This window comes from Ursus arctos, unplaced genomic scaffold, assembly GCF_023065955.2.
Source record: "Ursus arctos isolate Adak ecotype North America unplaced genomic scaffold, UrsArc2.0 scaffold_12, whole genome shotgun sequence".
Lineage (NCBI taxonomy): Eukaryota > Metazoa > Chordata > Mammalia > Carnivora > Ursidae > Ursus > Ursus arctos.
Window position 1 is genome coordinate 28,097,576 of NW_026622786.1, and position 16,897 is coordinate 28,114,472.

Genomic DNA, 16,897 nt, shown 5'->3' on the forward strand with positions numbered 1-16,897 from the left:
AGTAGGGAGGAGCGGCGGGGGCGGGCCTGGGGCCAGCCGAGGCGCGGGCGGCCGCGCGGCTCTTTAAAGCGCGCCCCGACGCGGACTCCCCCAGACTTGGGGTTCCCCGCACCCCTTCCCGCTCTCGCACGCTGCCCACCCGCGTCTCCAGCGCCACCTCCCTAGTCTTCGGGGCGCAACAGAATCCTCCCGACCTCGCCGCCAGCTCGTAGACATGGAGATTCCCACCTGGCCCCGGGTGCCCTGCCCCGAGCCCGCCTTCGCTCGGACGCTCGTGCTCGGCTGGTTCCTCCTGCAGGTGGCCGGAGCCTCAGGTGAGTGGCACCCGCCCCCAAAACCCAGCGGCGCGCGGCCGGGAGGAGGGGGCTCTCCCTGCTGCCCGGAGGTGCCCCCGCACCCGCCTAACGTGGCCGCTCCCACGCAGCGGAGTCCGAACTGACCCAGCCCCCGAGGCGCGCAGGCGGGAGATGGAGGGTAGTAGTTCGCGGCCCCTTCTGCTGGAGAAGCTTTCTCCGGAGTCCGTCGTTATGGCATACATGGATTTGTGGCTCCCGCCTTAAGTTTAGGCAAAGTATTTCCCAGTGATCCGCTACCTTGAAGGTGGTGGACGTGGATCCGCACCTGCACTGGTCAGCGTGCTGTGTTTGGATATTGTTCTTCATTGCACGTGCACTTTTCCTTGATAAAGAGCGGCCCTTGTGGTCTTCTCTTGGACGTCTTTGTTTTAGATTGAGTTAGAGGCAATCCTGTTGCAAAAAGTCGCTTGGATTGGAGCAGGCAGGGCAGAGACTGTGACCTGCTGAGTACTGGCAAAGCAGACCTTAGTAATAACGCATCATAATGGAATACATCCGATGGTGTGACAGGCCACACCTCTGCCGGACTGTCCAGAAGTTTCTATATAGAGACATGTTAGATTAAACGGGAAAAAGTGAAGATTTGGCTTTCTTACGGTATGCAGCCCTAACTTCTCTTGCACGTGTGGGATCTGCCCTTTTCCATAACTTACCACAACCTTTCTTACCTGGCCTTCCCTGGTGAGTTGAACCTCTGAGTCCTGCCCTTCCTGGCGCTGGGCCTTAGACATCGCAGGAGGCTGAGGGCTCCTGAGCTGTGTTTCTAGGTCAAGTTATCTCAGGGCTTCCCACCACCCCCCTCTCCACTGTGTATAATTTCAAACAAGAATTTTGAGATCCATGCCTATTTTCTTAGATTACAAGGTTGATTTTGCCATGAGGAAATTCAGAGACCCTAATTAAGAAAATTAAGAAAAACCTGAAAATCTTTTTTGTCTTGATAACTCAATAATGAAGCTTTTGTGGTTGGAAAAAAATTAATAGGCTAATGGTGATGTTGGGGGAATGGGAAGATGCTTTATACCATCAACGTGAAATCATGTGCTGAGTTCATGTAATAATAGCTGTTTCTCTATTGTTTAAAGGCACCTCAGAGGTAGTGGTAGCATATAACTTAACTTGGAAATCAACTAATTTCAAGACCATTTTGGAGTGGGAACCCAAACCCATCAATCATGTCTACACTGTTCAGATAAGGTAAGCTAGGTACAAAAGAAAAAGAAAATTAAATTTTTGATGTTTCCACTTCCCTGTGAATACAAATGTCTTTAAAACCGATGAATGGATGAGAGAATTTAACAGAGGACAAAGGGCATTCCTGGTCATTTGCAGGCCAGAGCCATACTCCATGAAGCATGCAACATTGCCACCGCTTCAACTGATAGAATGTTTCACTTGTTTTTGGACACCATGGGAAAATTCCTAAGTGGAGTCTAAGCTGGGGGTAGGAGAACTTTCTTGAGCAGGCTGCGGCAGCATGGGAAGATGTTGTTGTGAATAGATGCTAATCTCATCTAAGCACACATGTCTTTTTCCTCGCTGTCTAGACTGTGAGCCGGATCTAACATGTTGTAGAGGAAGCCGGGAGGAGTACAAATGTATATGTTGCCCTAAAGCAGTGTTTGATTCACTCATCTTTGGACACTGATTCAAAATTTGGTTGCATACGTGATCTTGGAGGAGGTCAAATCCGTGACTCACAGAAGCCCGGAAGAAATACTGTATCTGTACTCCCAGTGGTCAGGGCTGCTCTGCTTGGCCACCCTCCTCTCTGACAGCTCTCTCCAAGAGCTGGTAGGTCGGCATTTTCAATCTGAGTGTGGGACCTATCTTCCTTGATGGTTTTCACCAAATTCTTGCTGAATTTTGGGTTTCTGAAATGTTCTAAGAGGCTTGCTAAAGATCTTATTAAACAGAGGAGAGCTAATTGAATAAAGGCACAGTAGAAGCACTGGCTAAAAATTCAAGGTGTTTTGCTATTTTGTCTTAGCTTGTGTCAAGCCTTTTATATGGTATTAGGAACACAGCTCCTAAGGGCGGAGTGGGTCTTTGAGGTGGATGTTCTTGTTTTTCAAAATGAACTTCATGACGAGTCTTGCTAAGCAGGGAAGAGAATCTGTGTGTGTACATGCTGTGTGTATACAGAGAGAGAGAGTGACAGGAGTTTCAGAACCCCAGGTGATAATTATGGTTATGGTCCAACGTGTCCATTCAGCTTCCACTAATTGAGAATTAGTAATTAATTCCTCTGATACAGAACTGAAGTTTACCTTAGTAAACCACCGTCCTTCTGGATAATGACAATAGGATTTAGGAGAAATGCTTACTCCTAGATATATTCAATCTTACGTTTGGTGAATATGTGAAAACATTTACGACCGACTTGATTTTTAAACATAAGCCTTTGTGAGCTCTAAGTTCTCGGACTGTCCAAGGCTGCTGCTACTTCAGTGAACACATCCTAACAGAGCTGTAGCTTGGACGTGCTTGTAGCTGGGGAGGAGGAGTTCCTGCCACGAGTGACCTCCCCACACTCTTGCCCCTGCGCCAGAGGACCTGTGGGCAGTCCCCCACCCCCGCACTCTTCTTCAGCCTCTGCATGGGTAAATACAGTTTCTGGGCGAAAAGGAACATGGCAGTGCTGTTAGAAAAGAGGAAACTTGTCCGGGGAAGGCGAGGGATTTATTCGCATGACTGCCCCGAGAGTGAGTGCCCAGCCAGGTCTGGAACCAGGGTCTCCCCAGTACCTCATACCACCACCTGCTTAGGTGGGTCTGCCACAGGCTGATGTGAGGTCCCAAAGCTGGCAGGAGGAAGGAAGGCCATGCTGTCTGTGGGCCTTCCTCCTTCCTGGCTTTCCGTCCCTAGAGAAAGCATTTTAACCTGTTGCTCTTTTTTATCCACCCACCCTCACTACCAGCCTGTCCCCACTCCCAGGGTACCACTGCAGTGCCCGGAGCCCCTCCTTGGAGCTCCGACTGCATTTTCCCCCCCTTGGGAAGTTTTCAGTGGTCGTTGGGAAGTGCTATTGGCTAAGCCTTAGTGCCCAGCCATCACCTGTAATATTGATTCTATGGAAATGTTCTGAATTCTAACACTAAACTTCCAAAGCTTCTAGAAAACAACCTGCTTCTAAATTGGTGAATCTGGCTTCTGTTGGAATTTCTTAGTAATTCAAGCAGGACATTTATTATTTCCAAACCAGGAGGTTTTGCAATACACAGAGGAAGCTTGAAGCCTTTTAAAGTGTTATTGCTGACAATAGCATTTAGAGGAACTTAGTACAGAACCCCTTAATTACCTTTTCACAAGACTTGACGACTTCCAGGGATCTAGGCGCTTGTGCTAAATTTCGCCAGAGAGTACTGTGATTTCTATACATGAGCTGGGAAGAAACGAATACCCATCTCTCAGATGGAATGAGGCCACAGAGCCCAGCAGGCTTTCTCCTGTTAATCTGAACAACGTGTGTGCCATAACAATGGAGAAGAATCGTCATGTTCTCACTCATTTTTTAGAATAGAAGTGATACAATTATTAAAAATGCATTTTGGTCATTCTGGAATTAAGACAGCCTCTCTACTTTTATCACAGAAAGTTAGAGAAATTTAAGAAACCGAAATATTTCTCTATCAGTCTCAGTTTATGAATTTTAGGACAAAGAGTGTGTTTGCCCATACCCTCTTAGCCCAGACATCAGTTCAGATTTTTTTAAAAAATATGTACTATGGCTCTTATGCATGAACTGAGACAGTTGAACCCATATGGCAGCTCGTTTTCCCCGATTCAACCCGTAAGTGCAAACCAGCCAACACTCAGCAAGGCCTGGCTACATGAGCCCTATTTAGCCCTGCTCCTTAAGGGTGGGTGGGCCACAAGGGCATGGGCCCTGGTACCAAGTTCGCAGTAAGTGCTTCAGTGGGGATGTTGATGCTGGGGTACAGGGAAGGGAGAGGCCAATTCTGAGAAGGGAGATCTGGAGATTCCTGGGGAAAGCAGGGTTGGAGCATGGTCTTGAATGATGGGCAGGGCTCTGTGGTGGTCTGTGATGCTGAAGGAAAGAGCGGTGTGGCTGTCAGTTTATGTGGGACAGAAGTGTGTGGATCCAGTGGCAGGGACAGGCATCCACAAATGTTTCGGTCCTTTAGAAGTTTTTCATGTTCAGCCGTTCCTTAAATTATTTCCTCTTCAATGATGTCTTGCAAAAGAAAGATTTGTCTTAGCCTCTTCGTCTCTCAGACTGTTAGATCCTACCTGTATTGTAACGTGATAATCTTTGATGGGCTGTATTCATATCTTGTAGAAGTGAGGGAGGCATGTAGTATAATGAGACCGACAGACTCACCTCTCACCTCATTAGCCATGTGACCTTGTACAAAGTACTTAGTGGCTCTGAGCTTGTGTCCTTATATGTAAAAAAGCTCCGATACCTTCTTGGAAGGATTCTATCAAATGAAGTAACCTGTGTAAAGGGCCCTGTATGATACCTGGCATATGGTAGATTCGGTGATAAATAACCACACCAATAATAGTCCCAATCAAATGTAATATATAGAATATATGGTTATGTGGATCCTATTATTACTACATTGACTATATTCCACATAGACTATAAAGTGTGATAAAATAAGTGTGTAATAGGGACTCCTGGGTGGCTCAGTCAGTGGAGTGTCCGACTCTTGATTTCAGCTCAGGTCATGATCTCAGGGTCATGAGATTAAGCCCCGCATCGGGCTCCACACTCCATGTGGGATCTACTTGGGATTCTCTCCCTTTCCCTTTGCCCCTTCCCCCACTCATGCTCTCTCTCCCTCTAAAATAAATAAAATCTTAAAAAAAAAATAAGTCTGTTACAGAATGATATAAAAAGTAGACTATGACACATAATTGGGTCTTGATGGGAAACTGTTCTCTCTCCCACGTAACCCTAACAAATTGTCTACATTTTGAGAAAGAGATTTGGGGCACCTGGGTGGCTCAGTCAGTTGAGCATCTGCCTTTGGCTCAGGTCATGGCCTCGGGGTTCTGGGTTGGGCTCCCTGCTCAGTGGGGAGTCTGCTTCTCCCTCTGCCTCTGTGCTTCCCCTTCCCTCCCCCCTCCCCTCTCATGCTCTCTCTCTCTCAAATAAATAAAATCTCTTAAAAAAAAAAGATATTTATCAAATGGTTATGAGCACAGACCCAGCAGGCAAACTGCTGTGTGACTTTGAGCCGGTCACCCCTTTGCACCTTGCCTCCGTAGCCTTGTCGGTGAAAAGTGAGGAATTGCAGAGCCACCCCCAGGTTGTTGTGAGGACTTTGCTGTGCTGAGCAAGTGTGTGCCCAGACTGCGTGTGGTGCTGTTGGGGTAACACTGAGCCACCGCCAGAAAGCCAGCTGCCACCAATGCAGATCCTGATGTTTCACTCCTCTTCCTTCCTTCCTTCCTTCAGCCCTAGACTTGGGAACTGGAAGAGCAAATGCTTCTACACCAAAGACACAGAGTGTGACCTCACCGATGAGATTGTGAATGACGTGACTCAGACATACCAGGCACGGGTCTTGTCCTACCCAGCTGATGCCAACGATTACTCTGGGGAGCCTCCGTTTACAAACTCCCCAGAGTTCACACCTTACGTGGACAGTAAGTACTCTTTGTACTAGCCATTCTTTCAGTCTTGGCCTGAATATTTTTGTGAGCTTGGGACTCTTTGGGGCTATTACATAAAAACTATGCCTCCATACACATATCCTCTTTCTCAGAAATTGGCAAGTAAGTGCCATAGCCCTCTAGGCTCACTCCTGGTGTGGTAGGAGGTTCACAGAACGTAAACCCTGCAGTTGCTAACAGTGTCATCATGTAGCTTTCTCCACCTGTCTGTCCCCAGGCCCTCCCAGCAACTGGCGGGACGGAGGGGCTGGGGATGGGGGTGGGGGGTAAGGAAATCCACCAAAGCTGGAGAGTCAGCATTTCCCCCACGGATATTTAGGACATTATATATGACAGATGCACATAAATCTCCTAAATATTCTCTTCCATCATGAGACCAGAAGTCCCAGCTTAGGGTTTTCACAAACAGTCGCAAATCCGTGGGGTAGGCCATGGGGTAGTCCAGTTTTCCTCTGAGTCCACAATCAGGCTTGCTGACCTTTTTAAATAACCTGATCACGATCGGATCGGAGTCCCATGATGTGCCGGCCCTTGTCTGGCCCACTCCCAGCCTGCCTCCTTCATGCCGCCTTGGAAAATGAGGAATGCTTCCCTCCCCAGCCTTTGCCCCAGTAAGCTGACCTTAGCACCTGAAAAAGAATGCAGAGGATTCCTGCCAAGTAGATTTGAATTTTTTTTTTTTTTGGTCCGGACTATGGTTCTGAACTAGGTATTTTTAATAAACAGATGTAGCACATTGAGAAGAGTGAAATCAGCTGCTCTTTCAAGAAGAATTAGAATGAAAGGTTAGAATGAAAGGGTGTTAAGTTTTTTATGCGGTGGTTTTGTAGTGACTTTCTGACTGCCCAGTGAGGGAGAACGCTTTCCCCCGGCAGGGATGGTGAGAGGCTGAGGGGCAGTCCACCGCCTTTCCCCTCCGCTGTCGACACTGAGGGTGGAAATAGGAAGTCTGTCTGCCTTCCCCAAGCCCCCGTTTGCCAGAGCCCGTCTTCACTCTCCTGTGTGGCCTTCACTTGTGTGTCTCTCATGGCGCTCAGCCACAGCCACCCCTCAGGGACCGTGCGGGGTCCGTGTTCCTCATTCCCCTTTGGTCACATCCTCATGATTTCCTTTTATATAGTTCTTGAGTTTTTTTGTAAACCACTTCAAATCCTTTCTTGGTGTAAGATAGAAAATATTTTACAGGGGCACCTGGGTGGCTCAGTCGGTTAAGCGGCTGCCTTCAGCTCAGGTCATGATCCCAGGGTCCTGGCATCGAGGCCCACGGCAGGCTCGCTGCTCAGCAGGGAGTCTGCTTCTCTCTCACCTCTGCCTACCTCTCCCCCTGCTTGTGCTCTCTTTCTCCCTCTCTGTCAAATAAGTAAATAAAATCTTTAAAAAAAGAAAATATTTTACATATTAATTTTGCATGTGCTCACACACACACACACACACACACACACACATACTTGCATGTACTTCCTGTTGAATTACTGAGATTTATTCTACTGTCATACAGCCTAAGCACAACAAATGACTGAGCCACTGCAAAGACCCAGTGGTTAATGCTGGTCCCCTGAGGTACCAAGGACATATCCTGGTCTTTCTCACAGCCCCTCATTTATTGTATCTAAAATATGGAATCTTATACAACTGTATTGTGTAACACAACAGCCACTAACCACAGATGGCTACAGAGCGCTTGAAATATGACTAATGTTATAAGTCTAAAATGCATACTGGAGTTTGAAAAATATCTCCAAAAATTTTTATATTGATTACACCTTAAATGATAATATTTTAGGTATTGGGGGTTAAACAAAATGTATTATTAAAGGTAATTTCAGCTGTTCCTTTTTACATTTTCTGATGTGATGACAAGGAAATTTAAAATGACGGCTGTGGCTCCATTATATTTGCACTGACAGACTGCCCTTGGAAGTCTCGGGGTTCTGCTCCGGAGCCTCTTAGCTTCCGACTGCCGGGGAGCCCTTCTGTGCAGCTGTTTCACAAGGGATGATTGGGCTATCATCAACTCTGATAACTAAATGGAATTCTACTTGGTATAGAATTCTTTGGTTCCAACGGAGCTCATTTTCTATGTTTTAGCAAAGCTCGGACAGCCAACAATTCAGAGTTACAAACAAGTTGGGACAAAGCTGAATGTGACCATACAAGATGCACGCACCTTAGTCAGGAGGAACGGCACCTTCCTAAGCCTCCGGGATGTTTTTGGCAAGAACTTAAGTTACACACTTTATTACTGGAAAGCTTCAAGTACAGGAAAGGTGAGGATTCTTTCATTTGTTTTTATGACTTGTTTTTAAATTGTGGCTCCTTGGCTTTACAGCCCACTTCTTCGCTCCGTTCAAAAATGCCAGAATGGGGTGGTTGAGAGAACAGCGTGGTGGAGGGGGAGGGGAGTCTGCTGTCACGGTTCCATCTGTGACTCCGGGCCGGGCCCCTTGGATCCGCAGACTTCTCAGCCAAGGACTGGACCGGGTTGTCTCTTAGGCTCCTGCCAGCTCTCCCATTTCTTCCTCTCTGGGGGATCCCAGAGACAGAATCGGTTTTCCATTCAACGATGAATGCTTCATTCCCTTTTTCCTTTATGGCAAATATCTTCTAGAGGAGCTAAATTGGGTTGGATGTGCGTAAATTGGATATTTTTGGTCTTGGAAGAAGCATCCTTAGCCGTTACCAGGGGGAACAGAGCAGCCAAGTCGCTTCTAATCCTTTCTACATCAGGTGTGTCCCTGCAAGCTTTTACTTCCACCAGTGACTTAGTAACAGGGAAAAAATTCACTCTGAGCCCAGGTGAATTCAGAACTCTTCATCTTTTAACAGAAAACAGCTAAGACAAACACTAATGAGTTTTTGATTGACGTGGATGAAGGAGAAAACTACTGTTTCAGTGTTCAAGCAGTGATACCATCACGGAAGGCTAACCAGAAGAGTACAGAAAGTTCCATTGCATGCACGAGCCATGAGAAAGGTATGTTCAGAGTTGAATGGCTCTGCCCAGCATTCATCTGGGAGACACGGACACCTTCCAGAGGACTGGTCCACCCTCAGAACCAGGATGGACTTTTGTTCAGGGAGAAACAGCCTTCTTGTTGTTATTGTTGTTTGTCTGTGTTGTGTTGTTCGGGGGGTACTCTTAACAATTTTAGGCATTTAGAAATGTTTCTGTGTTGTTCCCTTATATTAGCGAGTGTTTTCTTGAGCCCCTACCATGTGCCAAGCTCTCTGCTAAGCTCTGGACACATGGTGCATGTTTAGAATTTAGCATCAAATCACAGATTTCTCTGGGTATTTTTTCATGGTTTAATTCTGATCGTGGGAATTATGGGGGAGTGACTGGACCAGCTGTAGCAGCACCCACTAGACACTTGTGAGCACCTGCTATGGGCTGTTGTCACAGGACAGAAAGTCTAACCCATGAAGGGAAGAGACAGAGTCTGTCAGATAGTCCCTCGTGCAGGTGTAGGCACACCCGGGGCCCAGACCCCCCCGTGATGAGTGATTCCTAACTGGAAGTGCTTCACGGGTTCAGGCTCATCCAATGAAGCTGAAAGCCTGAGTCTCCCTCCAGGCTTTATAGTGAAAGGACCCTGAGGACATTCAGGGAACAAAAGAGTCATAGGATAGCTCCTTGCTAAGATGAGATTTGAAAATTTAAAAACACCTTTAATAAATTCTCTCCTATTGATTGACCACGATGGAAGCAGGGAAGAAAAGGGCTCTCCGTCCCTCTGGTCCTGCACCCCTCTGCGCCATCAGACCCCCAGTCCTCACATCCATCTCCCTCAAGCCCAGCTGGAGTTCCACTGACTCTCTGCCTTCATACACACCCAGATCACTGCTTCCCTGCCTCTACTCCCTCTCCTGAAATGTGTCCTTTGGAAACATTTCAAATGCCACCTCCACCAGGAAGCCTTCCTGTTGCCCCAACCAATTATCATCTGTCCTTTACCTGAACCCTGCTAGCACTCTGTCTCGCTCTTCGCACTGATCATTCATCTTCTACGATTATAATCCTAGCCACCAAACCCAGCATTATTTTTAGCCACGTGTTTGTAACAGCTGTTCCTGCTCCCACTTAGGTGTACCATTTCCAGGCTGAACATTATCCAGTTTATTAAACAGCCCATTAAATGATGTTCACCACCATCAACTGCCCTAAAACAGAGGGTTTGACCTGTTCTTTCCTAATCAAATTTTGTTGCGGTGGAAAGAGCGGAGGAAAGAAATTTCAAATTATGCAAAAGTGTAATTTGGTGTCATTTGGGGTTATGCCCCCCATTCTGCCCACTGATAAATGGGGTTCAAGCTCTCAAGGTTGAAGTTGACCAGTACCTTTTGTTTTTCAGGAGTGCTCCTCGTCATTGTCATTGTGGCACTCGTGGCCGTCATCCTCATCATCATCCTGTCTGTGACCCTGTACAAGTGCAGGAAGGTGCGTGCGGGGCACAGCGGGAAGGAGAGCTCCCCACTCAATGCTGCGTAAAGTGCGGCCCGGGGAGCTGCCAACCGTGCCCGAGTGTGTGTTGCACTGCGACCAAGGACTTTTAAGACAACAGAATATATACGTGGAAACACAAATGAGTATTTTGGAGCATGGAGACTTTTGGGCTCAAAGAAAGCTTTTGATCTGACCTGTTCTCATGATTAGCATTCTGGTTTCCATGACAGCATTAGACACTTTGGAATGTAATGTACGGTACAAGCACTTCCAAGTTGTGAAAATTTCTATTTTAACACTATGGCACCTTTTGCACAAATCATGCGTTAGAATGTATATTCTGCACCCCAGATGAAACCAGGTTGTCTAATCAAAAACAAATGAACAAAAAGCCTTACAAAACAATCCTGGGTAGATTTTTGGAAAACTTTTGAGAAGCTGACTTCAAATCATGTGGGAGAGTAAAATGGAAATTGGGTGGACTTTTCCTAACATAGAACATTCTTTTGTGATATATGGTATTAGGTTCTTCTTTTTTGAGTTCTTTTGGAGTTTCAGAACAATTGGCAAACTTTTATGTGAATGTGTTAAATGCAGAAGCCTTCTGTTTGGGGGCACATTCCTGAAGTGCCTTGCAGTTTAGCACTTTAACTGACTCAAATGCTGTGGATTAAGCACTTGACCGCTGACTATATTTTTATAAGACTACAATATAGGCCACATAGAGGTGATGACTTAAGGTACTACAGGCTTTTATGGTCAATATTGTATATATTTATATAATTTTCTATAAGGTTTTATACATGGGGATATTCTATTTATAGAAGTAATATTGTTCTGTTTGTATATATTGAGATAATTTATTTAATATACTTTTATATAAATAAAGGTGATTGGAAATTGTGGCTATTGTATTTATTATATCTTCCATTTTATTATTTATGATTTGGTCTTTGTATTAGTTGGCTCTGCTGCAGGAACAAATGACCCAAAAATTCTCAGTGGCTCACAACAACATTATCTTGAATTCTCACTTACATTAGTTTGGTGGCTGCGACTTGACTGCAGCTCTTCTTAATTCTGTTCTCATTCTAGGCCCCGAACCAAAGGGGAAGACTCTATTTGGGTCAGGCCTGAGGGAAAAGCAAAGAGCTAGTAGTAACAGCGCCATGTCTTCGAGCTTTGAGCCACCTTGTCACTGGCCCAGGCAAGATGCCTGACCATGCCTGACAATTCTCTGCCTATAGGGAGGCACCACCAGTCACACAGCAATGGCAGGGACGCATGGTATCCCAGGAAGGGAGGAAATTATACAGCCAACTGCAGATTTAGAGGGGGTGACTTCTTTCCATGGGCCTTAGTTTGAGTTGCAGATGAAAACTGAAGAGGAGAAAGAAAAAATTCTTTGGACTATCATCTTGAAAGAAAATTGGATAAAAGGGCAACATAAGATAGGGAGAGAGAGAAGTGGAGTCTCTAGGGTTCATTAAAAGTAAACTAAATTGAGAGCTCTTTGTGGATAGGACTGGGTCTGGCTCGTGTTCACAGCCCCTTGAAGGCAGCAGTGACAGTAGGCTCTTAGTCATGGCTGAGTCCAACTAACCGCATTACCTCCCTCTAGAGTAGAGAAATATGGAGTCCACCATTCAAACAAATAAAACACAGCAGAACAGTCTTGATCTCATCAGAGTACTGAAAGAGGATTTTAACTAGAGATGGAAGTGAGACTCCCGGCACCCAGTCGGGCTACAACCGTGTTTGCTCCCCACTGCAAAAGGCTGGGCCCGTGCAAGCTAGGAAGAACACCCAGAACCCAGATGGCACACCCACCTGGAAGGGCCCCCCACGGACACCCTGAGCAAACATTAAAATAAGGGAAGAAGCAGTTCACTGTCCAGCTGCTCATCAATGTCAAGTCCCTCTGTGCCTTTGCTCCAAAGAACTCCAAGCATTATCAATAAAACTCTAAACATCACGTTTGATATAACATCACATTCTCTGGAAGGAAGGGAAAAACAAACCTTCGCTGTCCCCCAAAAAATGGTAGCCTGAAAGGAGAAAAGTGGTAGAAACTTCAGAGAACTAAAGGAAAACAGACCATCGGTTTATGGGGGTCGTTTTGTTGGTTTGCTTTTCACAAACAATCTGTTTCGGTCCCAGAGAGGCTGAATGGGACACTCGGCCGTGTTTGGTTGTGCCAGAGAAAGAAGGCAAGCCTTTACAGCCCAGTCAAGGAGAGAGCTTGGTGGGGGGCGTGCCCTGCAGTAAGTGTGCTTTGGCCGTTACCTTGAATTCCTGCTCAAGCAGGCTCCCCGGGACACAGAGCTTAGTGCACTCTATGGGGGAGGGCGGAGAACAAGTCCAAGAGAGGGCATCTGACTGCGAGTTTCCATCAGGCTGCTCTTTCCCTGCCAGGAATAATTACGGCGTTATGTGATTCCTCAGCCTCATAATCTAAGGAATTTGAATGCACCCACTAAAGAGAGCACAGGCGGAGTGAAAGCCGGTCTGGGTAGTAACAAGGTGTCTGGCTGTTCACAGGGAAGGAATTCATTCCAGATCCGAATGAGACCACACTGCAGTGATTGGGAGGCTTCACAACTGCACTTTAACCACCCCTCGGGTTTCCCCACCTGTCCTTATCACTGACACTGAACAGCGGCTGCTACAATCAACACTGTCTGTACCACTGGGAGCAGAAAAGCCATACTATTAATTGTTGGCTGGTATCCAGAAACTGCTGCCCTCCAGTGGGCCAAATTGTACTTCATTACTTATCCTGGCCTTTGACATATCATAAAACTAATTGCCAGTAAACAAACTTTCAGGCTTTGAAAATAGATCTTTAGGATCTTAAATTATTGATGAAGTTTGATTTACATATAAGAAATTAATACTTGTGAAATCCAAAGACATTTTGCCCTAGTTACAGCTCATGGCTTATAATCGAGTACCACTCTCTTAAATAAACAAAGGAACAATTACTCCTGGCCATGAAATGGGAAATAGCCTCATTCCCAAATGCAGTTCTTACCCGTTCTAGGACATGTGTATTTAGCAGGTGTTATTTCTTCTCCAATGGTTGCCTGACCTTTGTTACTGTTACCATGTGATTCTCACTCAGAAGCTTATAGTGGACACTTGTTCCCCTTCCCATAGCCCCTGTTTTTCACCTGGGGATCTAGGTGATTCTGGCTTTGCCATTCAGTACATTCCTTCTTTGTCACTGCAGACATTGGTTTAGGCATAGGACCTAACCTCATCTAGGAAAGGTGAATCTCGGGGCCTTTTCTGGGAATGTGGGGATGCTCTTTCTTGAGGTCTATAATGAAGAAACCTGTGGCCCCCAGAGCTGCTGGCACTTAGCTCAAGACCACAAAGGGAGCCAGACTCCGCTGGAGATAACATACTGGAGGGCAGTGCAGGGTGATGGAAAGAAACTAAGTCACCAAGCTACTGGATCAAACCTTGCCTGAAGTTCTCCCTACCCATGGACTTTTCACAGGATATAAGCCACCTAATTGCCTAAGTAAGCTTTGGCTCAGGTTTTCTTGACTTTTTTGACTAGCTGTCAAAAGTACCCAAACTGAGGCTGTGGAAGTACTGACACGGGATATAAACAGAGAGAAGGAGGGGCCCCCAGTGTGAGCTTATGATAGAAAATGTTCATACTATAAATGTCCACGTTCATGCCCTCTCACTACTAGATGATTTTGCCCTGAAATAACCTCTGCTTGCTGGCACTATTAAGTTCTCCTTTTCTATTCAATTATTCCTATCAGAACACAAACATACTGTATTATTTTCTACCTTAAAAAACTAATCTTTCTTTGACCTTATAGACACCCTCATCTGGATTTCCTCCTCACTTCCTACTCCTTGGACACCATCCTCAACTTGTAAATATTGGATCACCTAGTGCTCCAACCTATTGTCTATCAATCTCCAGGTAATATAGCCACGCCCATGGCTCTCTCATCTCGCTCTATCATCATCTCACTTTATCATGCTATATGCCCATATCATCTGAATGTGGATGACTCCCAATGTGTATCTTAGCCCCCAGCCTCTTTCCCACACTCCAGAGTTGTGCTGTAGACCCAACTACTTACACAACATCTCTACCTGGATGTCAAATTGGCATCTCAATCTTAATATGGCCAAAGAGAATCTGTAATTTCCCTCAACCCCAAAACCTGTTTCTTCCCCAGTCTTTCCCATTTCAAGAAATGGCACCACCACTGGCTCAGGCCAAAACGCTTGGTGTCATCACTGACTTCTCTTTCTTCTCGCGTTCAATCCATTGGCAAAGGGGTCAGCTCTACCTCTAAAATACAGTTCCAGGGATGGCTGGGTGGCTCAGTGGGTTAAGCATTCAGCTCAGGTCATGATTTCAGGGTCTTGGGATGGAGCCCTGCCTCCGGCTCCCTGCTCAGCCGGAAGTCTGCTTGTCCCTCTCTCTCTGCTCCCCAACCCCCGAGCTCATGCTAGCTTTCATTCTCTCTGGAATAAATAAATAAATCTTTAAAAAAAAAAAAAAACCCAGTTCCAAAAGTTACCTCCTCCTCCTCAGCTATCCCACTAATTCCAGCCATTCTCATCTCCCACGGGATTATTTCAGCAGCCTCCTCGCTGCTGGCCTCCCCGTTCCCACATTCGGTCCCAATATTCCACGTTCCTCACAGCAATCATAGCTATCCTCTTAAACATATAAATTCTGTTTTTAGGGGTACTGTCCTCAACCCTCCAAGAGGACTCTGCAGTGGTGGGGGGCGGGGGGTTGGGGATGATTCCCGATTAAGAGTTAATCAAGGGGAAATGGGCACACAGTGTGACCGGGGCGCTTTAGCCGCAGCGGCTGTGAAGGCTGGCGCGAAGGCTGGTGTGGTTGGAGGTGGTGCGAGCCAGACGCCAGGTGCCATGGCTCCCCCTCAGTCCTCACCCTCCCCTACTCTGTAACTGGCTTTTCTTCCTGACTTCTCCCCCTGCTGCCCAGGGGCCCCGGGCCCTGCACCAGATGCAGAGGGAACCATTTTCCCTAGGCTTTTCTACCAGGTCTTTCTGGGAATCCAAAGAGAGAATGGCCACATTCTTTTGTGGGGATCCACAAAGGCCTCAAGGAAGAGGCAGGTGGGGACTGACAAGGGTCTCTCCTTCCATGGTCTCCCCTGAGATCCGCCTTCTTGGCGATTACGTGGGGGCTGCCCTGACAGCAGAAGACCCAAAAGGCCGCTGAGCTCAGGCCAGCTCAGATACCGGGGAGCTGCCCAGCCGTTCCCCGCCCAGGAGCCCAGGCCCCTGCAGTGCTACAAACAGTGGGACGTAGCCCATGGGTGCAGCACTTGTAACTTTCTTCACTTTTCTAACACTTGCTTTAATTTTAACTTAGGCTCCCGTTCCACCGGCTGGTAGAATCCAACCCGAGTGATCTGGTGATTCCCTGGAATGTCCGCTTTTCCCCTGTGTGCAGTCTGCTACCCCCACTGCCACGGTTCCTGCCTCCAGGTCCCTCCACTTCCACTCCGGCTAGTGTCTCCCTCCAGCCTGGGAAATCTGTGATAGGCGGAGGGTGGTTGCGCTGGAGGTGTGGGGAGCCTTGCTCCTGCTTGCTGCCATGTCCTCTATCCATCTGCTGGCTGTGCACTAGTCCCGTCTGTCCAGGCGTCCTGAACCAGAGGGGACTCCAGGCTTCTCCGCTTTCAGCTACCATATCCCCCCGGAACAATGCTCACGGAACTGCGGACTGACTAAGTGGGGAGAAGGGTCAAGACTGAAGGATACATCCATCCACAGCATTAGCATTCCTATTTAACAATGTGACCCAGCCCCTTGTATGACTTCTTTTGTCTAATACTGGAGATCTGGATCAATTGTGGCCAGAAAAAAGATACTATAATTGGTCCACTTTGAGACAAGCTCTCACCCTAGACCAAGAGCAGCCATGTAGATTAGAGTAGGAAATAGGGCATCTAAGATGAAGAGGGGAGGAAATGCTGGGTAGATGATCTTGCCGGTGCCCCATACATGTTCCAGACCAGGCAGGAGGTAATGGCAAAGAAGACGACCTAATAAGAAAACTACAGCCAAAGCTGTAAAGGGTGGTGATGTAAGTAGTAAGACAAATAAGAACTGAGGAAACTGGCAGGAAATAACCTGGTTAAGGCCTATCCTCAGTCTCAAGAGCGCTGGCAATATTCTGGGGTGGGGGAAAACAGGAATTACAAAACTGAAATCAGCCAGTATCTTGGGAAGATTTTTTGGCCATTACTCAAATGATCTATTAGAATTAGAGATACTGAAGCACAGAAATAGGCAGGAAGAAGTCCCAGCCTAGTGTTATGGATTTGGAACTAGAAACATAAACTGACAGTCAATTTCTAACAATTGCCACAGGTCCACAGGTCAAGTGACAAAAATTCAAATTTGTTGTTTTAGTGAAATCAGCCTG

At 46.7% G+C, this 16,897-nt stretch overlaps 1 protein-coding gene across 2 annotated transcripts; it reads left to right on the top strand.

Moving 5' to 3' along the window:
- Window positions 1-4: 4 nt before the first annotated feature.
- Window positions 5-11,352, top strand: F3 (coagulation factor III, tissue factor). 2 transcript variants are annotated; one of them, XM_026497577.4, is made up of 6 exons: window positions 5-314; window positions 1,442-1,553; window positions 5,788-5,978; window positions 8,094-8,272; window positions 8,832-8,979; window positions 10,358-11,352. In XM_026497577.4, the coding sequence occupies exons 1-6, from the start codon at window positions 215-217 to the stop codon at window positions 10,492-10,494; spliced, it is 867 nt and encodes a 288-aa protein (XP_026353362.1). In that variant the 5' UTR covers window positions 5-214; the 3' UTR covers window positions 10,495-11,352. The 2 variants fall into 2 exon arrangements, with proteins under 2 accessions (XP_026353362.1, XP_057166434.1); XM_057310451.1 differs by having other exon boundaries at window positions 22-314; window positions 8,832-11,352.
- The last annotated feature ends 5,545 nt before the right edge of the window (window positions 11,353-16,897 follow it).

Bases quoted from the DNA above. Each gene is read 5' to 3' on its own strand.
- F3 (XM_057310451.1), top strand. From the start codon at position 215: ATGGAGATTCCCACCTGGCCCCGGGTGCCCTGCCCCGAGCCCGCCTTC. The intron at 315-1,441 runs GTGAGTGGCACC...TATTGTTTAAAG, and splicing joins GCAGGTGGCCGGAGCCTCAG to GCACCTCAGAGGTAGTGGTA. The intron at 1,554-5,787 runs GTAAGCTAGGTA...TCCTTCCTTCAG, and splicing joins GTCTACACTGTTCAGATAAG to CCCTAGACTTGGGAACTGGA.